The sequence below is a fragment of the Jaculus jaculus genome, chromosome 1 (assembly GCF_020740685.1).
Source record: "Jaculus jaculus isolate mJacJac1 chromosome 1, mJacJac1.mat.Y.cur, whole genome shotgun sequence".
NCBI lineage: Eukaryota > Metazoa > Chordata > Mammalia > Rodentia > Dipodidae > Jaculus > Jaculus jaculus.
Window position 1 is genome coordinate 13,876,487 of NC_059102.1, and position 27,461 is coordinate 13,903,947.

General features: G+C 40.8%; 1 protein-coding gene and 1 pseudogene across 3 annotated transcripts in view; both read right to left on the bottom strand.

Annotated features, from left to right (window-relative positions):
• The window catches only part of LOC101594378 (SEC23 interacting protein), a 53,102-nt gene that overhangs the window by 8,227 nt on the left and 17,414 nt on the right, over positions 1 to 27,461 (bottom strand). Inside the window, exons 7-18 of one of the 3 annotated variants that reach the window (XM_045155645.1) lie at positions 26,217 to 26,306; positions 24,659 to 24,800; positions 21,643 to 21,851; positions 20,356 to 20,474; positions 18,286 to 18,438; positions 14,833 to 14,928; positions 14,180 to 14,377; positions 9,268 to 9,423; positions 8,282 to 8,384; positions 4,553 to 4,738; positions 3,166 to 3,325; positions 2,282 to 2,383 (exon numbers count right to left, since the gene is read on the bottom strand). In XM_045155645.1, the coding sequence (XP_045011580.1) occupies positions 2,302 to 2,383; positions 3,166 to 3,325; positions 4,553 to 4,738; positions 8,282 to 8,384; positions 9,268 to 9,423; positions 14,180 to 14,377; positions 14,833 to 14,928; positions 18,286 to 18,438; positions 20,356 to 20,474; positions 21,643 to 21,851; positions 24,659 to 24,800; positions 26,217 to 26,306 (1,694 nt within the window). In that variant the 3' untranslated portion in view covers positions 2,282 to 2,301. Of the gene's footprint in view, positions 1 to 2,264; positions 2,384 to 3,165; positions 3,329 to 4,552; positions 4,739 to 8,281; positions 8,385 to 9,267; positions 9,424 to 14,179; positions 14,378 to 14,832; positions 14,929 to 18,285; positions 18,439 to 20,355; positions 20,475 to 21,642; positions 21,852 to 24,658; positions 24,801 to 26,216; positions 26,307 to 27,461 lie in introns of all 3 variants that reach the window. The other 2 variants (XM_045155643.1, XM_045155644.1) reach the window with 2 other exon arrangements.
• On the bottom strand, positions 27,034 to 27,177 carry LOC123457987 (annotated as a pseudogene).

A 27,461-nucleotide genomic window follows, 5' to 3' on the forward strand; every position in this document is an offset into this window, starting at 1 on the left:
AATACCCATGTAAAGCGAGATGCACAAAGTGGCACATGCACCTGTGGTTCATTTGTAGCAGCTAAAGACCCTGGCCCATTCTCTCTCATTTTTGTCCTCTCCTCTTTCCCTCTGCAAATAAATTTTTTAAAAATTACGTAAAAAGTAAATAATATATTACTTAGATTACATTTTGTTTAATTTTTTCAAGACCTAGTATACTCTGTAGCCCAGGACAGCCAAACTCACTGTTGGTTTATCTGTTTGTTTTGAGACAGGGTCTTCTAGAGACCAGGCTGACCAGGAACTCATTATGCAGCTGAAGATAACTTGAACTTGAACTCCTGCCTCTGCCTCTACCTCTACAGGTGTGCACCACCATACCTGGATTTTGGGCATTACTAGAGAATGAACCGGTGCTTTGTGCATGCTGTCCTAGCTCCTGGAATCCACTATGTAGCTGACCTTGAACTCACAGAAGGATAACCTGCCTCAGCCTCCCAAGTGCTATTGATTACATGTATGTTCCACCACGCCTGCCTAATGTTTAGAGCAACGTGTAAGTTAGTGAGGAAAAACAGGCATCTGGTGTCTTTGGAGGACGGCTAAGACACAGAGCAGGGCTGAGTTGCAGACTGGATACTGATCCCACTTAGCCGCCGTCTGTGCTCCCTTCCTCTACCTCGACTGACTCACCACTGCTACCATCTTTTTATTTAAAAAACTCTTCTTATTGACAACTTCCATAATTATAGAAAATAAATCATAATTCCCTCCCCTCACCCACTTTCCCCTTCACAAATCTGCTCTCCGTCATATCCACTCCCCTCTCAATTAGTCTCTTTTATTTTGATGTCATCATCTTTTCCTCCTATTATGGGGATCTTGTGTGGTACTGCTAGGCACTGAGATGTCATGGATATCCAGGCCAAGCTGTGTCTAGAAGAGTGCACTGTAAGCAGTCTGACCCTTTCTTTGGCTATCGCTGCTACTATCTTAACACAGCCCAGGAGTACAGTACACGGAACACAGGCCTCAGTCAAAAGGAAAAACCAATGTTTGGACATGCCTTCATTAATTTTTATTTTTCATTTTTATTTTTTTGGAGGAAGGCCCTTAGTATGTAACGAAGGATAGCCTCCAACTCACAATCTTCCTGCCTCAGCCTTTCAAGTGTTAGTATTACAGCCATGAGCACTGCGCCCAGCATGCTTTTGCTTTGCTCATTAAAAGGAACAGACATGATGAGCACTGCCCGCCCACCTCCACTCACCCTGAGTAGAGACATGATGTCTGAAGTGGGAGACAGTTTATGGCTATTAGGCAGTGAAAGCCAACAGGGGGAAAAGCATGGCAGCAGTCTGCATGCACATTAGTGCCACCAGCAGAAGACCCCTTTCTGTTACAGAAGGAAAATAAACCTGTTTGTTTGAAGTGTGAATGGAGTTCTAGGACCCACAGACAAAGGAATTCCTGCCTACTACTCTTAAGAATCTATTTTTAGGGCTGGAGAGATGGCTTAGCCTGCAAAGCCAAAAGACCCAGGTTCAATTCCCCAGGGCCCACGTAAGCCAAATGCACAAGGGGCACATGTGTCTGGAGTTCGTTTGCAGTGGCTAGAGGCCCTGGCATGCCCATTCTCTCTGTCTCTCTTAACTCTCTTTGTCTGTCTGTCTCTCTCTCTCTGCTTACAAATAAATTAAACAATAAAAATATTTTTAAAAAGGAGAAAAGAATCTATTTTTAAAAGAAATTAGGGCTGGAGAGATGGCTTAGCGGTTAAGCGCTTACCTGTGAAGCCTAAGGACCCCAGTTCGAGGCTCGGTTCCCCAGGTCCCACGTTAGCCAGATGCACAAGGGGGCGCACGCGTCTGGAGTTCATTTGCAGAGGCTGGAAGCCCTGGCGCGCCCATTCTGTCTGTCTGTCTGTCTGTCTGTCTGTCTCTCTCTCTCTCTCTCTCTCTCTCTCTCTCTCTGTCTTTCTCTCTGTGTCTGTCTCTCTCAAATAAATAAATAAATAAAAATTAAAAATAAGAGAACTCAAATTCTATAAGGATTTGGAGAAAAGTTTTGTTTTGTTTTTGTGGCAGGGTCTCCCTATGTTACACAGGCTGTCCTCCTCCCTCAGACTCCCAAGTTCTAGGATGGCAGGCACGCACTACACGTCCGCTCTAGAAAGAAGCCTGTAACTCAGGAACATATACTGCAAACCAATTCCCTTTGTTATTACCTCTGTTATGAATTTAAATAACCAATCAGAATATAAACCCAGAACTTACACTTACAGCAAGGATAAACTCACACAGTAAAATGGAAGTCTGATCAATGCTGGGGCTGCTCTGGACTGATGTTCATTGTTCGATAAATTTCTTTAAGTAACAACAGGGCAGTATCTTCAGATTCCCTATCAAAAAGAAAATCCCATTTACTTAACATACAACCAGGGAATGTTAACTTCTATGCACAAAAGCAATTTAAGTACATTTATTTGTACTATTCAGCTCTGAGAAGGAAAACGACCCTGGAGCCTCTGTAAAACTACACAGATACTTCTGAGTTCCAAACTGCCATGTTGCAATTCTCCTTCATGAGGGTGACATATTCAAGCAGGGCTTTTCAAAGTCCCCACCACTCTTGCCATGAAAGGTGCCCTACAAAAATAGTAACTGCCAATGGCCTCTAGTCAAAGGCAGGAGACATACTGCCACCTTGTGGATAACTCAAATTCTATGCAGATTCGGAAAGATTACAAGTTAAGTCAGAAATGCATACTACAACCCATTACCTTCCTTACTATCTCCACTCTGAATTTGAAAAAAATCTTAGGACTGAGAGATTGCTCAGTGGTTAGGGTGCCTGCTGCAAAGCCTAATGAGCTAGATTAGATTCCCCAGGACCCACATAAAGCCAGATGCACAAAGTAGCACATGCATCAGGAGTTCATTTGCAAAAGCTAGAAGCCCTGGCATGCCCATTCTCTCTGTCTCTCTTTCCCTCTGCTTCCAAAGAAATAAATAAATAAAAATTTTAAAAGCTTAAAGGATATAAAATTTAATGCTTTTGCCTCTATGAGTTCAAATTAATAGTCCATAACAAATGAATTAGTAAAAGAACCCCACTAAAACTAAACTGCTGGACCTAGTGTCTAATAGCCACACAAATGCTATCAGCATGAAGAGTACTTACCAGTAGCATAAGTGGCTCTGAAGAGCAAAAAGATATTCATTAAAACTCTCTATAGGCTTTTCTTGAAGGACATAATCAATCCGGCGGCCTCCGTTTAGCATTCCAACTTTTCCTAAGTAATCCTCGTCCTTGGAAGAATCTGGGCTTTCAACAATCTTTTCTGCTAGAATTCAAACCATTTCAACATCAAAGTCAATCACTTAATCATTATCCTTTGACTTTAGCTGACTTCTGGGCTCAGTGAGAACATCATTTGACACACGTAACAACAGGGAGCTACCAGGCTCATCCCCCATTCCTCCAAGAACGGGGGAGGAGGGGCTGATTCTCCCAGAGAGAGGAGAAAGACAACAGCTGGTTTGTGAAGACAGGGGTGAGAGAGTATCACAGAAAGTAAGAAAAGAGAATTAGAATCAGAAAGTCAAAAACGTCACAGCACGATGACCTAACATTGCATATGAAGTCTAAGTACATGATTAAACAAAAGCAGGAGGACGCTAACTTCTCAGAGCGAGTCACGTGACAACGCGTGAATACAAACTTAACTCTCAACTAATAATCTACTCTGGCCTTAATCTCAATACAGCCGGGTGTGGTAACGCATACCTTTAATCACAGCACTCGGAGGCAGAGGCAGGAGGATCACTGTGAGTTCCAGGCCACCCTGAGACTATATAGTAAATTCCATGCCAGCCTGGGCTAGAGCGAGACCCTGCCTCAAAAAACCAAAATATAAAATAAAATAATAAATAAAAAGTAAAATAAAATCTCAAAATCTGCAAATGAAAAACTTAAGAACTCTTGGGTAAAAACCTAGTTAACAAAATAGACTTGTTGTTGCTGTTACTTTGTTTTTCGAGGTAGGATCTCACTCTAGCCTAGGGTGACCTGAATTCACTGTGTAGTCCCAGGCTGGCCTTAAACTCACAACGATCCTCCTACCTCAGCCTCCCAAGTGCTGGGACTAAAGGCATGCACCACCACACCTGGCTACAAAATAGATTTTTAATTCATTTGCTAGTACTGTTTATCACACCACAGTCTCCTTCACAGGAAGAGCTTATACAATCTGAGAGAAAGTCTAGATGTGGGGCTTAGCGGTTAAGCGCTTGCCTGTGAAGCCTGAGGACCCCAGTTTGAGGCTGGATTCCCCAAGACTCACTTGCCTGGAGGGCGTACACCTCTGGAGTTCATTTGCAGTGGCTGGAGGCCCTGGTGTACTCATTCTCCCCACCCCCCTTTCTCTTTGCCTCTTTCTCTGTCACTCTCAAATAAATAAATAAAACAATTTATTTTTAAAAGAGTCTAGATGTGTCCCCAAGTCATTTACAAGTATAACGTTCATCAATAACTTTTATACTGGAAAATGCTGAAATGTCACATTTACCTTCGACTACTTGCTTCTCTTCTTCCTCTTTGATCTGATTGGCCACCTTCTCTAGTTCTTCTTGCAACTGCGGTGAAGAGGTATGAGCACGGGCAAACTCATTAAGCGTCTGCCAAGCACTCTTCAGAGAGCTAATAAAACCCTGTTTCAAATCGGATCCCATACGAGAGAGACTGTCTTTCAACTCTAAAGAAAGAAAGACGATACTCCATGTTAGTTAGCCACTGGGCAGAATTCTGTGTGACAGAAATAGAAAGTTAATGCTCTATTTACATAACTTAAGAGCTCTTCTTCTCCCAAATGATACAGAAAACATCTATAGTCAGAACCCCCAGCAATGTAAAATAGTTGGGTTTGGTTGCTTGGGGACAGTGTCCTGCTATGTGCACCAGGCTGACCACAAATTTGTACTGATCCTCCTCTCTCAGCTTCCTGAATGAGGCCTGTGTTACCATACCCAGCTCCTTTTTTATTTCCTCCTTCTCGCTGTAGCTCAGGCTGACCTGGAATTCACTGTGTAGTCTCAGGGTGGCCTCGAACTCATAGCAATCCTCCTACCTCTGCCTCCTGTGTGATGGGATTAAAGGCATGTGCCACCATGCCCAGCCCCAACTCCTTTTTTAAATAATTGAACTTGGTCCATCTCACATCAACATATTTCTTCTAAAAAAAAAAAGAATTCAATTACCATAATATAAGCATATTTATTCATATGCTTTTTTTTTTTTTTACTGGAACCTTTTAAGAATGAGGTGTGTGTGTGTGTGTGTGTGTATTTTGCTTTGTTGTCCAAAGTAGGGTCTCACTCTAGCCCAGGCTGCCCTGGAATTCACTATGAAGTCTTAGGGTGGCCTCAAACTCATGGCAATCCTCCTACCTCTGCCTCCCAAGTGCTGGGATTAAAGGCATATGCCCAGTGAGCCACAATTTTTAAATTCACTGCTTTTCTAAGCTTTAATAGTGAAGATTTTGAGAATTTACATACTTTTAAATTTTATTTGTTTATTTGCAAGGAGAGAGAGACTGGGTGAACAAACTCCAGATGCATGTACCACTTTGTGCATCTGGCTTTATGTGGGTACTGGGGAGTTGAACCAGGGTTGTAGGCATTGCAGGCAAGTGACTTAACCCCTAAGCCATCTGTCCAGCCTTATTTTGAGAATTTAAAATTCTGATAAGACCACAACTTAGAAATAGAGAAATCCTTGTCTCTTTATTACTGAACTTGTCTAACAATCATATTTGAATTCAAACTCTAATGAGTTACCACATTGTTCACTTTAATTTCCAGACTTACTTAAAAGCATACTGGGGGGCTGAAGAGATGGCTTAGCGGTTAAGCGCTCGCCTGTGAAGCCTAAAGACCCCGGTTTGAGGCTCGGTTCCCCAGGTCCCACGTCAGCCAGATGCACAAGGGGGCGCATGCGTCTGGAGTTCGTTAGCAGAGGCTGGAAGCCCTGGCGCACCCATTCTCTCTCTCTCCCTCTATCTGTCTTTCTCTCTCTGTCTGTTGCTCTCAAATAAATAAATAAAAAATGAACAAAAAAAATCTAAAAAAAAAATAAATAAATAAAAATAAAAGCATACTGGGGGCTGGAGAGATGGCTTGCTTGCAAAGCCAAAGGATGCAGGTTAGATTTCCCAGTATCCACATAAAGTCAGATGCACAAGATGGTGCATGCGTCTGCAGTTCATGTGCAGTGGCTAGAGGCCCTGGCATGCTAATTCTCTCTCCTCTCTCTCTCTCTCTCTCTCTCTCAAATGAATGATTTTTTTTTTATTTTTAAAAAAGCGTATTGATAACCAGTTGTGAAGGTGAATGCTTATCTTCCCAGGACTCAGGAGGCCTCAAGAAGAACTGCCACCAATTCAAGGCCAGCCTGGGTTATTTTGTGAGACCGTGCCTCCAAATCTGTTAAAAAGACTGGTGCAGAGCCAGGCATGGTAGCACACACCTTTAATCCCAGCACTTACAAGGCAGAGGTAGGAGGATCACCATGAGTTCAAGGTCAGCCCAAGACTACATAGTGAATTCCAGGTCAGCTTGGGATAGAGACCCTACTTTAAAGCAAACAAACAAACAAGACTGGTGCAGTCATGTCCCCACAATGATTACTGATAACTCCACTGAGGAGGGTCCTCAGTGGAAGAGGGTCAGGGGAGAGGGACATACCTGATGGCTATGTGACCAATTTGCATTGTGTTCATATATAAAAAAGTTCCCAATAAAAAATATTTCAAAAAGTTTTAGTGGGGGAGAGAGGGTAATACCATGGGATATTTTTTATAATCATAAAAATGTTAATAAAAGTTGGGAAAAAAATTTTAAATAAAAAATGAATGCCTGGCCAGACAGGGAGGCGTATGCCTTTAATCCCAGCACTTGGGAGGTGATTGCCATTAGTTCGAGGCCATCCTTAGACTACATAGTGAATTCCACATCAGCCTGGCCTAGAGTGAGACCCTACCTCAATAAATAAATAAATAAATATGCCAAGCATAGTTGGTGCATGCATTTAATCCCAGCACTGTAGGGGCAGAGGTGGGAGGATCACTGTGAGTTTGAGGCCAACCTGAGACTACATAGTCAATTCCAAACCAACCTGGGCTAGAGTGAGACCTTACCTTGAAAAAGCAAATAAAATAAAATAAATAAATAAATAAATAAGCCGGGCATGGTGGTGCATGCCTTTAATCCCAGCACTTGGGAGACAGAGGCAGAAGGACTGCCATAAGTTCAAGGCCACCCTGAGACTCCATAGTGAATTCCAAGTCAGCCTGTGATACAGCAAGCTCCTACCTCAAAAAATCCAAAATAAAAATAAATAAATAAATAAAAGGCTGGGCATGGTTGTGCATGCCTTTAATCCCAGCACTCAAGAGACAGGTAGGAGGATCACTGTGAGTTCAAAGCAATCCCCCGGATTCATAGTGAATTCCAGATCAACCTGGGCTAGAGCAAGACCTTACCTCGAAAACCCAAAGAAATCAAAATAAAATAAAAAGCATGCTGCAAGCACACAAAAGCCACCCTATGAAGCTGGAAGACATCACTTTTCTTTATCTTCTTCACTAATAACCCTTTATGCTCAGGAATAAGTAATACACCATTAACAGGAAAAAAAAAAATGTAAACCCCAGTGGATTAGTAGTCTGTTACACTTAGTGAATTTTTGGAGTGCACTGGGGATGAAAACCATGAATGAAGACCTGAATTCAAAGTGCATGTTTGAACACTGAACTACATCCAAGCCCCACTTAATGAATTGTTTAACTAGGAAAAGAGCTCATTTGACTTAGAAAACATCAAATTTAATTCCTGAAAGTTTGGTCATTAATTTAAATGGTATTCTTCTCAATTCCAAACATTACAACCAGACTATTAAAATCTAATTACAGAGCTTATCACTGTATTATCAACTTCCTCCTTTCTAATTATACCAACAATCACAATGCCATCAAAAAGCAAGCTCCTCCAAATCCTTAGTAAAAGGTTCTGATCACAGCAAGTACTTAAGTAACATACATTGTGTCAGAAAGAACTTAGTGGTAACTTTTATAGTTCATTACAGATTCCAATAGGCTAAAAGGTTTTGTTTGTTTATTTTGGCTTTGTGATACAGGGTCGAATGTAGCCCAAGCTGGCCTTGAACTTCTGACTCTTACACCCAGAATCACCACACCTAGCTCTGGAAAGAAGCTATTTCATTAACATTGTTTGTGTCTTACCTAAATGAAGTCTTTTTCTGCCTTTGTGATGTGGAATGAGAACTGCTTTCAAGTCTAAATCTGGAACAATCATAGGTTCTAATCTATATGCCACTGGATCAAGCTGTAGGAGGAAAATTGGAAATTCATCAAAGTTTAATTTGAGTTATATGCCAGAGTTGGGTAAGAAGATAGCTGTCAAACCAAAGGTTTTTATTTTTGTCCCACACCTTATTCAGATACTGACAATTTTAAGAAGAGTTTCAAGTGTGCAGGTGAAATTACTTTGTAAGCAATACATTTTTTTTAAGAAAACCTTTCTGCCGGGCATGGTGGCGCACGCCTTTAATCCCAGCACTGGGGAGGCAGAGGTAGAAGGATCGCCATGAGTTCGAGGCCACCCTGGGACTACATAGTAAATTCCAGGTCAGCCTGAGCCAGAGTGAGACCCTACCTCGAAAAACCAAAAAAAAAGAAAGAAAAGAAAAGAAAACCTTTCTGGCAGAAAAGTTTATGAAAAAGTATCAGACTCTTAGGACAGAGCTAAGCCTTAAAAATCATGATCAATCAAGCATGGTGGTGCATTCTTTAATCCCAGAATTTGGGAGGCAGAGGTAGAAGCATGTGGTGGTTTGATTCAGGTGTCCCCTATAAACTTAGGTGTTCTGAATGCTAGGTTCCCATCTAATGGCAATCTGGGAATTAACACCTCCTGGAGGCAGTGTATTGTTGGGGACAGCCTTGCCAGTATGTGACACAGTCTCCTGTTGCTGTTGTCCACCCTCTGCTGCTCATATCATTGTTTCCCCTGCCATCATTTCAAGACCAGCCTGGGACTACAGAGTGAGTTCCAGGTCAGTCTAGACTAGAGTTGAGTGCCTATCTCAAAAATAAATAAATAAAAGATCATGATCAATATTAAATCCCAAACCCTAAGAATCTGGCAATCTATTTGGATAAGGTGGACCTTTCATGTTTAAGTTGGGAAGTAAATTCAAGTTACACACCGGATGATAAATATTGAAGAATCCTCTACAAGTGGGAAGCTGGTAGTTCTCATCAATCCTCTGAACTCCTCGAATAGTGAGAAACATGCCGATTGGAGATCCCAAGGCAAAGAAAATTTCTGGTTCAAAGTCTAGTGAGTTGTAAGCAACAGAAACCTAGAAGAATCAATGACCATCAGCCAACTGTCATATGTACAAAATTCTTTTTGATTTTCACATTTGCTTGGAGTTGTATATGCTTATAAGCATGCACATACAAATGCTGCTCCTCAGCACCACAGCTGCTGCTCGCTCAGAAGGACCAAGAATCACCCTGGAAAGTCTTCACAGTCTATTGCCTCCTCTGGCTACACCTTTTCTGTCCAGTGTAATAAACATAGGTGTAAGTATATCTTTTTCTTTTTCTTAAGTAGAAACTTTGTACAGACACATCATGTGTTGGCACCATCACTTCCCCGTCCCCTTTCTGCTGAGGCCCTCCTCAGTGGGTTGCTGGTTGTCACCGTGGTGTTGTGCGTTATGAGATGTGAGAGCGGTGGTCAGGCATTGTAAGGACCGGGGGCAATACTTCCAGATATTCCCTTCCATGCTGGGGCTCTTACAATTTCTCTGTCCCCTTATGCAAAATTCCGTGAGCCGTGGTGGGTGTGTTATAGGGCTACTCTAGAGTTGAGCTCTCAGCAGCTTCTGGATCTCTGCTTCGGTGTGGTTTGAGTGTCCTCAGTGTCTGTCTCCATCACCCTGGTGCTGGTTGTCAGGCTCGCTGTCAAAGCAGAGCTCTTGCTCATCTCGCCAGTTCCTCTGTGGTTTCACCTGGGCCTGGCTGGTGTGCGAGGGTGGTTTAGCTTCTTGGTCCTCACTGGGCTGCCCCAGGGTCCCAGCCACCCTAACCAGAGTGGGTGATTTTCAAAATCAAATATTATCTTAACTACAGTTATTCGTGTGGTTAAAACTTCAGAACTTACACTGACAGTGTCTGGTCTGAATCTACTCTTGGGCAATTTCTTAACTTCTCTTGCTTCTACTGCAGTTTTTTCATCTATAAGAAGGGGATTTGCACAATACTAAACAGTACAACAGAAAAGTGAATAACCAAGACACAGAGGGTGCCTGATCTTAAGAATTCTGTATTTCCTTTAGTATAATTCTATCCTTTCCTTGGGAGGTTAGACTTAGGAGAATCAAGGAGTTCAAGGTCATTCTTGACTACACAGCAATTTCAAAATCAGTATGGACTACATGAGAACTTATCTTAAAATGAAAAAAAAAAATTCTATCATTCACTTAAAGCAAGTTTCATTCTGTCACAAAAATGAATTGTCCCAAAGAGCTCATTTTGGACAGTGTACATGTAATCTTTCAAAGGAAAATATCAACATTTATTTAACAGCATTAGCATTCTTATAAAGCTCTTTCGTTTTTCTCTCTTTTTTTTCTCCCTCTCAGTGGAAGGAAAGTGCCCTTGTCTAGTCTTGCGAGCAAGAAAAACAACAAAAAAGCACAATCCAAGGACACGACAGATCCCTTAGAGAGCGAGGTAAGGTAAGACTCATCACACCCACTGCGTAGAGGAAGCCCAGAGAGGCAACACTGCTCACCCAGGAGCAGAGAGCCCGTGAGTAGCATCAGGCTGACTAGAACGGAAAATTTGCAATTCCAAATCCAACTGAACACCGGGTTTATTTGTCACACTAGAGTGTCCTACAGTGCCCAAATTCATTGCTCTCTTTGTCCGATCTATGCAGATTCAACAGTTTTGGTTCACCAAAATAAAAAATAGAAAGTTAAAAGAAAAAATTACAATATGTAAAAACATATTTTTCAACTTAAATACATGAAGTTTTTGTTTTTTCCTTTTCTCATTTGGAGGTAGGGTCTCACTACATACTCAGGCTGACCTTAACTATACAGATCAGGCTGGCTTGGAACCTGCAGTTCTTCTGCCTCAGACTCCTTAGCGCTGGATTACAGGCAAGCAGCACTATGCCAGTCAGAAGATTCCTTAAATGTCAGCATAAGAAAAGAGCCAGCAGGGAAATTCGCAGAAGGGGGAGGGGGGAGACTGTTAGAACCACAAGTTGGGACATTATGCACAGAGACATTGCCTCTTTCCCATAACTGATGGCTACCCCCACAAAGCATGACCCACAATTCCCAATGAGAAAGGTCCCTTCTGAGGGGAGAGGACAGGGAGGAGGCTAATGATGGTACCGACATGGCTGTTTACACACTAAGTGTGTACATAACTAATAAAGAGCCAGCTGTGGTGGCTTATATCACGTGTTTAATCCCAGCACTTGGGAAGCTGAGGACAGAGGATCCCAGTTAGCTCTACTCAGTCTGGTCTAAGATAAGACTCTGCTTCAAAAAAAACCAATGATAAAGAAAAATGAGACTTTTTTTTTAAAGAATACAGTCAGACATGGTGGTGCACACCTTTAATTCTAGCACTCGGGAGGCAGAGGTAGGAGGGTCGCTATGAGTTCAAGACTACCCTGAGACTACATAGTGAATGCCAGGTCAGCCTAGGCTACAGTGAGACCCTACCTCAAAAAAACAAAAAACAACAAAGACAAAAAAGGAATTCAATAGTTAACAGAGGTCTGGCACAATGGCCCAGCAGTAGAGGAGCTAACAGCCTGGGTTCAATTCCCTAGCACCCACTTAAAGCCAGATGCACAAAGTGATACATTCATTTGGAGTTTGTTTGCAGTGCATAGAAGCCCTGATATGCCCATTCTTCCCCACTCCCCTCTCTTAACCCCCACTGTCTCCTTGAAAATAAATAAAATAAAAACAGTTAACAGGTAAAACTAACACTTTACAAATAAAAAAAAAATGCCTCTAAAAAATACAAGATAGCCAGGTATTGTTCACACCAATAATTCCAGTATTCAGGAGGCTGAGGTAGGAGAACTGACTTCCATGAGTTCAAAGCCAGCCAGTGCTACAAAGTGAGTTCTAAGTCAGCCTGGGCTACAGTGAGACTCTAACTTAAAAAGACAAAACAAAATGAAGTTGGTAAGTATGTGTAAACCAGCCTGATGAGAAAAAGCAGGAGGATCAAGAGCTTGAGATTAGCCTGGGCTACAGGCAAGACCCTGTTTTAAATAGGGGGGAAAAAAAGAGAAAATATCTAACATCTCAAGAGATCAAAGAAATATATAGTTATCAGAAACATAAGAAATATCAAAAAGAAAGCAGGGTGTATGAAGCCTTATTTCCATCCCCAGCATTGCAGATAAAAAGGCTTATTTTTTATTTTCACTTTTATTTTTTTATGTTTTTAGAAAAGAGAATTGTCAGGCATGGTGGTGAATGCCTTTAATCCCAGGATGTAGGACGCAGAGGTAGGAGGATCACTGTGAGTTTCAGGCCAGCATGGGACTACTGAGTGAGTTAGAGATCAACCTGGGATATAATGAGACAGTACTTCAAAATAAATAAATAAAATTTTTTTTTTAAAGAATGGTAAGTTGGGCATGGTGGCTTATGCTTGTAATTGGGAGAATGAGGTAGAAGGATCACCATGATTCAAGGCCAGCCTGGCTAACAGAGAGTTCCAGGTAATCCTGGTCTAGACTGAGACCCTGTCTCAAAATCAAAACAAAACAGAGTAGTTAACAGCACACTGGCAAAGTACAGGTGAGACACACATAAATGGGTACCGTTCAGAGGTAAAGGCAGAAACTCAGAATTTTCATGTGCATACCTTTGCTCTACACTACTAATCCCACTTTTAACTAAAAAAACTAATAAGGAAGATACAGGGGCTAGAGAGATAGGTCAGTGGTTAAGGCGCTTAGTCTACAAGGCTTGACAACATGAGTTTGATTCCCCAGTACCCACACAAAGCCAAGTGTGCAGAGTAGTGCGTGCATCTAGAATTCATTTACAGTGGCTGGAGGCCCTAGTGCACCCATTCTCATTCTCTCCCTCTTTCTCACCCTTTGCAAAGAAATGAATTTAAAATACACACACACACACACACATACACACACACACACACAGGCCAAGTGTAGTGGTATATGCCTTTAATCCCAACACTCAGAAGACTCAGGAAGGAGGATTGCTATGAGTTCAGTCCAGCCTGAGACTACATAGTGAATTCCAGAGTAGCCTGGGCTAGAGTGAGATCCTACCTCTAAAAACCAATAAATAAATAAAAATGTGTTTTGCTTTTTTTGTTTCTTTTTTTTTTTTTTTTTTTTGCCAGGGGTGGTGGTACATACCTTTAATCCCAGCACTCAGGAGGCAAAGGTAGGAGGATCACCATGAGTTCAAGGCCAGCCTGAGACTACAGAGCAAATTCCAGATCAGCCTAGGCTAGAGTGAGACTCTACCTCAAGGAAAAAAAAAAAAAAAAAAACCCAAAATTAAATAAATAAAATTTTTACTAAGAGAATATCTGATTCCTTCACATAGCCCAAGACATGTTAGAAAAATATCTTGTGATGGGCTGGAGAGATGACTTAGTGGTTAAGGCACTTGCCTGCAAAGCCAAAGGGCCTAGGTTCAATTCTTCAGTACCCACATAAGCTGGTGGTACATGCATCTAGATTCTGCTTGTACTGGCTAGAGGCCCTGGTGTGCCCATTCTCTCTCTCTCTCTTTTATCTGCTTCTTTCTCTCTCAAATAAATAAAATATTTTAAAAAACACCTTGTGAAGGGGGCACACGTGTCTGGAGTTCGTTTGCAGAGGCTGGAAGCCCTGGCGCACCCATTCTCTCTCTCTCCCTCTGTCTTTCTCTCTGTGTCTGTTGCTCTCAAATAAATAAATAAAAATTAAAAAAAAAAAGACAGAAAAACACAAAAAAGATTCTTTAAAAAAAAAAAAAACACACTTGTGAGTATAAAGCCAACCCAAATAATAACGATGTAAACTTCTAACAAAAGATGTCATAAACTCACCTGTCCTGTGCCAACTTCAAAGGACTCGTAATCAACATGCACAGAAGACACACAGGCACCAACTGGAAGCTTCCTCTTTGCCTCATTTGATTCTGAGGGCAGAGAAACCATTTCTTTGGCTTTCTGAGCACTCTCGTTCTGTCCTTTCGTCAAAGCAGCCATCACTGCCTTCTTCTCAGATGCTGCTTTCCTCTGCTCCTGTGGCACCAACATTGCACATGCACCCTGAGGACAAGCTCAGCACTCAGCTGTCACCCGTGAGGAATTATTAGTAACCCAGCGTGAAGGCAACCTTGGCTTTAGAGATGCTCACTAAACATTTGGTTAGATAGGACACAAGGTCTATAATGAATTTAAAATTCTTGGGAAAAGGTTAGAAAAGAAAATACAGAAAAACAGCTAAAATTAAACCTCATATTGACTATCTTAATCAAACCACAAAATTACTAAGTATAAGGTAGCATATGCAAAATAGTACATACTATTGATTCTACTGTTATCCACTTAAGGGCTGAAAAGCTATTCCATTATGATGGAAGTCACAATAGTAGTACGTGCTAGGCTAGCCTGGGTTACAGGGTAAGACCTTACTTTAATACACATCAGGTCACACCTTGAGTGTTGACTTTTCTTGGGGCAGAGACATTCCTTACCAGTTTGGCTGCTCTGAGCTTTACAAAGTTGGCTATCTTCTTCCTGGGTCCCAGAGGTATTCCCATCTCCTTCAGGTCATCAATGGTACACATAAGCTTTGAAAAGAAACCATCAGAGTATTATCAATTCAGACAAAGTAACTAAACGTGAAATATACAAAGTATTCAGAAAAGCAACAGCTAAAGCAATCTAAGAGTCAATCAACTTGTTAAAATCTAGGATTTTTTTGTTTTTAAATAATTTCTTAGACTTTAAAGTACTAAGCCTCTGAGGTTCGGGATATAGTTCAGTGGTAGAGTGCCTGCCTAACATATGTAAACCTCTGGGTTCAATCCTCAGTAGTACAAAATAAGAAAAAAATAAATGAAAAGTAAACTCCTGGGCCTCTTTACCTAAACATCTGATTTTTAAATAGTAAATGCATGTCATACAAAATTCCAAGCTTATATTGTCAAGCATACAATGAATCTCTCCTTCCATTCTGGCTCCTGTTAATAGCAATTGCTAATTTGTTCTCCCAACAAAGATACCTCATAAGTATATAACAGTGACATGTTTTTCAGTATGTAAGTATGTAGCCTATATATATATATATATATATATATATATATATATATATATATATACACACACACATATATACATACATATATAGAGAGATATAGATATATAAAATTCTTAACTTACTTTTTCACAAGTGTATAGCAGAGATCAAATCTTTGATGCTGCCTCATTTATTCACTAGCTGTGGAGTCCTACTGTGCAGATGTACCACAAATGATCTGACCTATGGCCTGCTACTAAATACTGGGGATTCCTAAAGCTTTACTATATTACAACAGTACTCAATGAGTATCCTTGCAGATCTTCTAAGACTATTTCTCTATAGACTATACTTATGTATCTTTTGCTCAATCAGTTCTGTTTCCATAAATTTTATTTTAAAAGACATTGGAACAGGGCGCGATGTTGCACGCCTTTAATCCCAGCAGTTGGGAGGCAGAGGTAGGAGGATCACCATGAGTTCAAGGCCACACTGAGACTACACAGTGAATTACAGGTCAGTCTGGGCTAGAGTGAGACCCTACCTCAAAAAGCCACCAAAAAAAGAAAAGACATTGAGAAGGGCCTGAGGGGCTGGAGAACAGTTTACTAGTTAAAGGCGCTTTCTTCCAAGGCCTGATAGCCTGTGTTCTATTTCCCAGTATTCATGTAAAGCTAGATAATGATGGTGAGTGGATTTGTGAAGAGCAAAGTGGGGAAGGGAAATATGGAAGTTGTCAATAAAAAATTAAAAAAATAAGCCAGGCATGTTGGTGCACGCATTTGATCCCAGCACTCGGAAGGCAGAGGTAGGAGGATCACCATGAGTTCAAGGCCACCCTGAGAATACAGAGTGAATTCCGGGTCAACCTGGGCTAGAGTGAGACTACCTCAAAAAACCAAAAAAATAAATAAATGAAAATTAAATTAAAAAAATATTTAAAGGAAAAAAAAAAAGAATAAATAAAAGGCCCAAGGAGACGGCTCGGTGGTGCATGCTGCATAAGCATGAAGATCTGAATTCCAATCTTTAGTGCCCACAGAAAGAAGCTGAGCACACCAGCCCAAGCTGTAGCCTACCTCTGGCAAAGCAGACAACAGAATCTCTAGGGTTTTCTGGCTAGCTGGTCTAGCCAAATAGGTGAGTACTAGGTTCAGTAAGAATTTAAAAGAAATAATAGTAAGGTGAAGAGTGACTGAAAAAGAAAACCTCTGGCCTCCCTCCACACACCCACACTATGGCCATGTGTATCCACACATGCACACTGCACACACATATACAAAGATAAAAAAAAATTGTTTTTAAGTTTAAAAAAACATAGAGGGAAGCAGGACATGGTGGCGCACATCTTTAATCCCAGCACTTGGGAGGCAGAGGTAGGAGGATCACCATGAGTTTGAGGCCACCCTGAAACTACAAAGTAAATTCCAGGTCAGCCCGATCAGAGCGAAACCCTACCTCAAAAAACAAAAAATACATAGAGGGGGCTGGAGATGGCTCAGCAGTTAAGGCACTTGCTTGTGAAACCTAAGGACCCAGGTTTGATTCCCCAGAACCCACATAAGCCAGATACACATGATGGTACATGTGTGTGGCGTTCATTTGCATCGGCTAGAAGCCTTGATGCACCCATTCTCTCTCTTTCTCACTAGCTGCCCCCCCCAAATATTTTTTTAAAGCACACAGAAATTACACCAATTTAACACTCACAAAAAGATATGTACTAATGCCCATTTTTCCTTATCGTGGCTATGACATATGTCATCAAATTATTTTTGTCAAACTGAGAGACTTAAAAAAAAAATTCTCTACCTTTCACACACTCTCAAATAAAACAAAGGATTTTTTTTAAGGGTTAGAGAGATGGCTTGGTGGTTAAAGCATTTGCCTGTAAAGCCGAAGGACCCAGGTTCAATTCCCTAGGCCCACATAAGCCAGATGCACAAGGTGGCACATGTGTCTGGAGTTTGTTTGCTATACCTGAAGGCTCTGGTGTGCCCATTCTCTCTCTGTCTCTCTGTCTCTCTCTCTCTCTAATAAATAAAATAAAGTTTAAAAAAAATCACTGCATTTAAAACTTTCAATTCTTTTAAGTATTTTCACAGGGCAAGAAACCATTTGTTCTTTTATTCTCTATAAATCATATTTTGATTATTTAAAAAATATTTTACTTATTTATTTATTTGAAAGAGGCAGACAGAATGGACAAGCCAGGGCCTCCAGCTACTGCAAATGAACTCCAGAACACATGTGCCACCTTGTGCATCTGGCTTTACAAGGGTACTGGTGAATCAAACCTGGGTCCTTTGGCTTTGCTGGCAAGCACCTTAACCACTGATCCATCTCCCCAACCCCTAAATCATGTTTTTATATTCTTTGCCTGTCTGCCTACCTCTTTCTTACCATCAACTTTGACAAACCTTGAAAAATAAAAGCCTTCTGTGTGTTCCAAACCTTTTTCCTAAACAATCACTGGCCTCTTGGCTTGCTGACATTGTCTACCATATGCAATTACTTTTCTTTTATGGCTTTTGAGCTTTATGTCATGCTTTAAAGAGGCTTCATGCATTTTTTAAATATTTTATTTATTTGTTTGTAAAAGACACAGAGAGAGAATGGGCACACTAGGGCCTCCAGCCACTGCATATGGGCTACCTTATGCATCTGGCTTATGCAGGTATTAGGGAATCGAATCTGGATCCTTAGATTTTACAGGCAAGTGCCTTAATAGCTAAGCTATCTCTCCAGCCTCATGCATTATTTTTGGAATTATTTTGGTTTTTCTTAAACATTTCAGCCTATATGGAATAAATCTTATATGAGTGCTTAAACCATTCCTAATTTTAAAACTTACACACACATAAAAAAATGATTTTTAAACAAAGGTGAATCAGATTATCATCAGTACCAGAGATTCCATATCAATCTTTTCTTTTTCAAAAGTGTTAACATATTCAGAGAGGCTAAGTGCTTCCAGAGTTTCTTGCAAGGTTAGGACTTCTTCATTCTCAACATCAAGGTCATATGATTCATCCAAAGTCAGCTTTGATTCTTCAGGTGTCTTAATAAAAAAAGAGAGAGAGAGAGAGAGAGAGAGAGAGGGGGGGGGGGGGGAGGGAATGGAAGTATTACAAAAACCAGAGCAATTCCCATAAAATGTCTCCTGATATACCAAAAAATCATAATTTTAGCTACTTTACCATTGAACATCTTAACATTTTGAAGTATATAAATTTAATGAACCACCCCTGCTCCCATTCCCTATAACTTACTTTACATTGTTAAAAATTAGAAACTTTGGGCTGGAGAGATGGCTTAGCGGTTAAGCGCTTGCCTGTGAAGCCTAAGGACCCCGGTTAAAGGCTCGGTTCCCCAGGTCCCACGTTAGCCAGATGCACAAGGGGGCGCACGCGTCTGGAGTTCGTTTGCAGAGGCTGGAAGCCCTGGCGCGGCCATTCTCTCTCTCTCTCCCTCTATCTGTCTTTCTCTCTGTCTCTGTCGCTCTCAAATAAATAAATAAAAATTTTAAAAAAAAATTAGAAACTTTCACAGTCAGAGAAACAATCAGGTACATGATTCTACTCATTATACTTCTTTTGTCCTTCAGAGATGGTGACTCACTATATTGTCCAGGTTGGCCCTGAACTCTTGATCCTTCCCCCTCAGCTCAACTTTCCCAAACATCAGTGTATTTCGACAAATAAAATGATTTTCAGTGAGCTAGAAGATTTCTCCCTACTGGCTCACTTTCATAACACCAGAGTTACTATGCAGACATCTGGGGGAGGAAAGTCACCAACAGTCTTATACAGCTATGGACTCCACAAGCAACCTTCCAGGTAAGATGTGCCCACTGATACATGCGTGGCATGACTGTTACTACAAGAACTAACCATTCTGTGGATGGATGAGGGTCTCTCCTTAGGAGGGAATTCATGCCTGGGATAGTAAACCTATTGACAAAAGCAATGGCTAGCGAAGTTAGGCCCTACGGTTGTGCTAAATGGACAGGTTGTCAAACTGCCTTCTCAATACCTATGTTTTATATCCATAGACTAGTGCTGCTCTCGGCCTCGACCACAGAAAAGTTTCTTTTTGCAGGGGGCAGAGGTTAATGCAGAGACGTATAGTTGGTGAAAGTGCTCAGAGTACATGACTACTGAGTGCTCAGCCCAAAATCTAGATCACTCCCTCCAAGGCTCAAGGAATAATGTGGAAGAAGTAGGTAAGAGGTGAAGAATGGGGAAGAATGCTGTGAAATATGGTCTTTGGCACATGGCATGGCTGTTACACTCATGAACTCACTGCAGCTATAGTTTTCTGCACAAAACTGAGCCCATCAACCTCTATCATGGACAAAGAAAGGGCTCGAGACTCACTCCTTCCAAGGTCGCTGGGAGGTCATGGACTTCCGTGGTGCAATCACTGGTAAGTTGTCCATGCTCATGGAAGCTACCTAACTCAGTCACATAAAAACACCATGAAGAGGGCTGGAGGGACAGCTTAGCAGTTAAGACGCATGCCTGTGAAGCCCAAGGACCCAGGTCCAATTCTCCAGGTCCCACATTACCAGATACACATGATGGCACATGCATCTGGAGTTCGTTTGCAAAGGCTAGAGGCCCTAGCATGCCCATTCTCCCTCCCTCCCTCTCTCTCTCCCTCTCTCTCTCTCTCTCTCTCTCTTCCTTCCTCTAGCTGTCTCTAATAAATAAAATAAATGAAAAATAAATCTTAAAAAAAAAAACCCAAAACCCATGAAGATAGCAAGGGAATTAATTAGGAAAAGGCTTAGTGGAAGTAGGAGAATAAAGAGAGGTCCATGGGAGAGGGCTATGATCAAAATAATTATACACATTGAAATTGTCAAAAAACAAAATAACATTTTTAAAAACACTCAGAAAACAGGATAGACTCTGGAATACGTTTCAGCTCCTGCTCTAAATCTCAACGCTCAGAGGCAAGTGTGCAGACATACCTGCTTTTCCTGAAAATTCTGCTGCTTCATAATTCCATTAGCAACAGACAGAGACCCCAGAGACTTAGAAATATTCAAATCTTTTTGATTGGACAGGATGTCAAACAATATTAAAGAACCTGAAAAAAAAAGTATCTTACTTTGTAATATAGTTATCAAGTACTTTTCATAACTAAATAAATTCTGCTTTATTTCAAAATATTTAGGAAGCCATATAAAAATTGGACATTAATGAGCATCTAACAATATTTTTATTTCATCTGATAGCAGAGCAGATTAAAATATACAAGTTTCCTCTGTCGTTCTGGACGCGGAAAGTTTAAACAAGGTCTAATCACAAAATACTCATTCCTCCCTGTACAAAGCTTAAGATCTGCCATGCAGAGTTCCAGCACTTGAGGTTCAGGTAGGAGGATTGTCATGAATTGGAGGCCAGTGTGGGGCTAGCAAGAGCGTTCTAGGTCAGCCTGTGCTAGAATGAGACACCTGCCTTAAAAAAACAAACAAACAAACAAAAAAACCCTTAAAATTCTAAGTTTAGCAGTGAGATACAACTTAAAGTAACTTAACACATGCATTTAAATGTGTACATGGGCTGCAGAGATGGCTTAACAGTTAAGGCATTTGCCTGCAAAGCCAAAAGATCCAGGTTTGATTCCCCAGGACCCATGTAAGCCAGATGCACAAGGTGGCGCATGCATCTGGAGTTCGTTTGCAGTGGCTGGAGGCCCTGGTGTGTCCACCCCCCCCACCTTCCGCCACATGTGTACATGTGGGCTGGAGAGATGGTTTATCAGTTAAAGCACTTAACTGGGAAGTCTAAGGACCCAGGTTCAATTCCTCGGTACCCATGTAAGCCAGATGCACATGGTAGCACATGCATCCCAAGTACTGCCTCCCAAGTACTGGAATTAAAGACATGTGCCACCATACCCAGCTATATTTATTTTTGTGCTAGAGATTGAACTCAGATTCTCATGTGTACTATGAGCTATATATCCATCCATCCCCTGAGCTGGCTCTCAAATACTATTTGATCCATGGTTAGACAGGGGCTGCCCTGTGTGTTCTAGGATGTTTAACAACATTCCTGTCTAAGGAACAGCTGCATGTCTCTCCTTATCATATGATAACTAAAGTATCCCTTATGGGTCCAGGTCACCCCAGGTTGAGATTTTGAGGTCACTTGCAGAGACTAGAGGCCCTGGCACATCCAACCCCCTGCTCTGCAATAAATATAAATAATAAAATATAATATCTTAAAATGTGTACATGTGATAATATTACCTAAACTGTGACCAGCAACAGAGACTCTTCCTTTGAAGTTTGGGTTCCGATTCATAAAGAGTGAGTACAGCCGGTTTATTTCCACTCCTACTTTCTCTACAATTGTCTGGCAGTAGGTGGGGCTGTTATAAAATAAAATATCTAGCAAGGTTTCATTGGTAAAGTGACGAAAACGACCAATACTTTGTAAAGTGATTTTCTTAACATTCCTGTTTGAAAAGAAAAACAAGTTATTTTCAGTATGTACCTTTACTCTGTGGACTTTAAAAAAATTCAAGCTTTTATTTCTGAAAACAAAATAAAAATATATAGTAATTATACATTAGTCTAATAACACTCATTGGATTCTGTAGGCAGAATTATAAGTAAAGCAAGACAGGTAGGCCTGATGATGTATACCTGTAATCCTTGTTCTTGGGAGGCTGAGGGAGGAGGAGCAGAAGTTCAAAGCCAATTTCAACTACATAAAGAGTTCAAAATTAATGTTAGACATGAAACTGTCAAGGCGGTGGTAGAGAATATGGCTAAAGATGTAGCTCAACTGGCAGCATGCTTGCTTAGCATGCACAACGCCCTAGGTGCTCAAACCATATCACCACATAAAGCGAGCAGAGTGGCTCATGCCTATGATGGATGTGGAGGCAGAGATGGAGGCAGGAAGACCACAAAGTCAAGGTCATTCTTGGCTATAGAGGGAGTTTGAGAACAGCCTGGCATACATGAGACCCTGTCTCAAAAAACAAAGAACTGGGCATGGTGGTACACACCTTTAATCCCAGCACTTGGGAGGCAGAGGTAGGAGGTTTGAGGCCACCCAGAGACTACATAATGAATTCCTGATCAGCCTAAGCTAGAGTGAAACCCTATCTTGAAAAACGGAGAGAGAGAGAGAGAGAGAGAGAAAGAGAGAGAGAGAGAGAGAGAGAGAGAGAGAGAGAGAGAGAGAAAGCGAAAGCGAAAGCGAAAGAGAAAGAGAAAGAGAAAAAGAGAAAGAGAAAGAGAAAGAGAGAAAGGCTGTGCCAGGGCCTCCAACTGCTGCAACTGAATTCCAAATGCATGTACTACTTTGTGCATCTGGCTTAATGTGGCTGCTGGGGAATCAAACCCAGCTTGTTAGGCATTGCAGGCCAGTACCTTAACCACTAAGCCATCTCTCCAGCACTTATTTAAAAAAATATATTTATTTATTTATTTGAGAAAGAGGCATAGAGAGTTAACATGCCAGGGCCTCCAGCCACCACAAACAAGCTTTAGATGCATGCACCACCTTGTACATCTGGCTTACATGGGTACTGGGGAATCAAACCTGGGTCCTTAGGCTTAGCAGGCAAGCACTTTAACAGCTAAGCCATCTTCCAGCCCTCTGTTTTGTTTTTTGAGGTAGAATCTTGCTCTAAACCAGACTGACCTGGAATTAACTAGGTAGTCTGAGGCTGACCTTGAACTCACAGCAATCATCCTACCTCAGCATCCCAAGTACTGGGATTAAAGACGTGTACCACCACACCCAGCTTAATTTAATTTTTAAATAGAAAGCCTAGTCTTCTATTTTTCTTCCAATTAACTAAAAAAATGGATCTCTGACAAATATCTTGGATGGAAAGGGCATAAGAGACTGTTGCACAGAATAAAGGAGGTTTATAAAGCAAAATCTCCTCACTTAAGAACGACCCCATGAAATTCACTAGCACTCACTGAGAAACACACCTTCTCACAACAGCCTAACATGAGCAGAAGGCTGTTTACAGGACAACTTTTTTTTTTTTTTAGCTTATTTATTTGGGAGAGATACAGAGAAAGAGACAGAAAGAATGAGCAGACCAGGGCCTTCTGCTCCTGCAAATGAACTGTAGATGCATGCACCACTTTGTGCATCTGGCTTTACATGGATACTGGGGAATCGAACTTGGGTAGTTAGACTTTGCAGGCAAGCACCTTAACAGATGATCCATTTCTCCATCCCCAGGAAAATGTTTATTAAAACATAGGCCCCAGTAGATGATGATACTCACTAACATCACGACAGACAATTAGCCCTGTGTGTGTGTGTGTGTGTGTGTGTGTGTGTGTGTGTGTGTGTGTGTGTGTATACACACATATATATGTAAAAATACATATATATATATATATATATATATATATATATATATATGCACACACACACACATCATTAACATTTAGGTTCTGAAATGGGAGTATTCAAAATTAAGCAGAATACTTTTATTTGTCACGGTGCCTAATGAACACTGCTAGCATTCAGTGGCGTTTAGAGTCAGGATTCTAAATGGCTTGCAAGGTAGTTTTACACGACAAAGAACTGTATTGTCAAGAGCATTCTCCACCATGAAACAATGTCTAAATCTCAACCTGGGGTGACCTGGACCCATATGGGATACTTGTCAATTTCTGGAGACACTTTCAGTTAGTTATCACATGATAAGGAGAGACATGCAGCTGTTCCTTAGACAGGAATGTTGTTAAACATCCTAGAACACACAGGGCAGCCCCTGTCTAACCATGGATCAAATAGTATTTGAGAGCCAGCTTAGGGGATGGATGTATAGCTCACAGTACACATGAGAATCTGAGTTCAATCTCTAGCACAAAAATAAATATAACTGGGTATAGTGGCCATGTCTTTAATCCCAGTACTTCGGAAGCAGAAAGGTAGGAGGACTGCTGTGAGTTTGAGGCCACCCTGAGACTACAGAATGAATTCTAGGTCAGCCTGGGCTACAGCAAGGCCCTACCTCAAAAAAAAAAAAAATAAAAAAGTAAATATAAGTTAACCTAAAATTTCTTAGGTTCTCTTAAATATCTGTAAGAAGAATAAACCCTCACATACATTCACAGAAAAGCAGCAGGTCAACAGTCCATGTGGTATTTAATGTCAGAGCAAGTTCACAATCAAAATAAAGAGACCTGTTTGCTGAAACCATAAATTCTTTCATATTAGGGTTTAAATTTGATTCTAAGTTCAACTAATCAATAAAACAAGTTATCAAACTCTACAAACCTGTCAATACCTGTGGCATCCCCACCCAAGACACTATGCCAGTGAACCGGAAGGAACTCCACTCTGCTGACTTTCCCATCATCTATAGACTTCTTGAAATGTGTCTGTAGCAATTTGAGAGAAACCACCCTAAAATCGTCCACTTCAAACAAACAAAAAATAAAAATCAAAGAAGATAAATTACATTGATTAAACTGTCCTAGCTTGACAGCTAAGTAGCAATTACCTAAAATAAGCCAGTATTTTCTATAACAAAGATATTTTAAAATAACAAAAATGGGGATGGAGAGATGGCTTAGCAGTTAAGGTGCTTGCCTGCAAAACTTAAGGACCCATGTTCAATTCTCCAGATCCCATGTAAGCCAGATGCACAAAAAGGTAAAACAAGTGCAAAGTCACACATGCCCACTAGGTGGTGCCAGCGTCTGGAATTCAATTACAGTGACTGAGGCCCTGGAATGCCAATTCTTTCTCTCTAAAATAAAATTTTTAAAAAATGACAAAAATGATAAATAAGCAAATACCCAACTTTTATAAAGTTCTTTTTAACTTTTCATTATTTTAGAGGGATGTATAAATATCTAGAAAAAAAACTAGTGTAACTACCACTACTGGGAAGCAACATAGCACTCAGGTTAAGACCAGAAGCATACATAGGATCATGGCTCCAGCGCCAATTAACTGTGATAAGAGAGTTAACTCTTCCCTGGGCCGTCCTTAGCAATGTGGATGACAACATACCGCAGCTAAAGGTGTGATTGCAAGGGCTGAATGACGCAAAACATGTAAGGCACTTGGCAAATACAATTATTCAGTAAATATAAACTAGTATGACAGAGTCAAAAAAATAAAACTTTAAGAGTTTCAGCCAGGGACTGAGTAGATAGCTCAGCAGTTGAAGAAGCTTGCTTACAAAGCTCGCTGGCCCAGGTTTTGGACCTCAGCCACTCACCCAAGGCCAGAACAATGCTCTCTGCAGCAACAATACACCCTGCCACAAGCACACACATAAGTAAATAAATAAGAACTTTAAAAGCCAGGCGTGGTGGCGCACACCTTTAATCCCAGCACTTGGGAGGCCCAGGTAAGAGGATTGCTGTGAGTTCAAGGATACCCTGAACCTACATAGTGAATTCTAGGTCAGCCTGGACTAGAATGAGATCCTACCTCGAAAAAACAAATAAGAATTTTAAAAACTGTTTTAGCCTAATAGGCAGATTCATGACTCCACTGAACAAATCCCCACAGCGCTCTCCCTGTAAATCAGCTCAGTGGGCGTGTTGCTGGAACAGCTCAAGGTGGAAGGCTGGCTGTCAGAAAGACTATGTTATTTTCCAGATACTGTCTATTTCTTCAGAATCTAGGATTCTATATAATAAGAGTAAACTACAAATTAATACTTCCCACTGACCACATAAATCTCCTCTTAGAATCTTCACCAACAAGTATACAGCTAGGAACTACCCAAAAAAAAAAAAAAAAAAAAAAAAAAGATACTTAGAAACTTTTCTATTAGTTCTCAGATTATTCTATGGAACAAAATACGACTATCACTTACCACATTCAATAATGCTTCTAAAGCGCAAATCACACACAGGCCCAATACCGTGCACCATAAACACCAAATGGTCAACTTGAGGCATTTCCCCTATCAAAAAAATATAAACACACATGTATATACATATATATGCATACCTAAACATACATAAAAGCTAGGAGTAGTTCTTGATATCTCTTTTATCATTGCAAACAGTCAAAAAATAATTAATGGCCCTTCCAAGAACGTAAGAGTCCTTGTCCTCTGCCAGATTAGAATAATTTATTCACTTGACAAGTAATAGTCAATTGGACCCAGAGGAGGAAGAAGCAGGTTGTATCTGTTCCCAAAGGTCCTTAGCCGTGAGTCTGAGGCCACCCGGAGACTACGTACTGAATTCTAGAGCAGCCTGGGCTAGAGTGAAATCATATCTCAAAAAAACAAAAAAAAAAAAAAAAAAGGAAAAGGTAATACAACAAAAAGACAGCTATGTCCCACTTACCAAATAAAACTAAAGAAAAAACAGACATATGTGACAAACTGATTTCTGAGGGCTATGCAAGTAACCCTGAAAAACTATTTCCTCTTCACGATTCTAAAGAATGACACTAAAATGGAGAAGAGTACAAGAAGGACTGAGAAGATGGCTCAGCATTTAAAGGTTTGCTTGCCGGCAAAGCCTGCCAGCCTAGGTTCAATTCCACAGGGCATATATAAAACCAGATGCACAAAGTGATGCATGTATCTGGAGTTTGTTTGCAGAAGCCCTGGTGCACCCATATTCATACATTCTCTCTCTCTCCTTGCGAATATATAATTTTTTTCTTTTTTCTCCCCCCGCCCCACTACTACAAACTATGCAATCGAGTTTCCTACGTCAGGGAAATCACAGGTGTCAGCACATCTGGAGTGCAATGGGTTAGCCTCGCTCTGGGAAAACCACCTTTGTGATCATGGTATCATCTCCCTGCCAGGTAAGTATAAAATAACTAAAATATGGGGTTTTTTTTCATTTTTAAACAGTCATCTTTATTGATAAAGTAGGTCCTATTCATTCCATATTTTCAGAAATAAATTTACAGGTTTACTTTTAAAAGGAACAGGGATGGAAAACTGTCGCCAAAAAACCAAATAAGTATCTCTCAGCATCTATGACCTTAAAATTATATCCAAGCAAGAAGACAATAAGTTAATTTATAAAAATAATTATCAAGTAATGTCTTATAATAAAGCTACCTCAGACTTAATCTCAACTGTGTAGCTTAT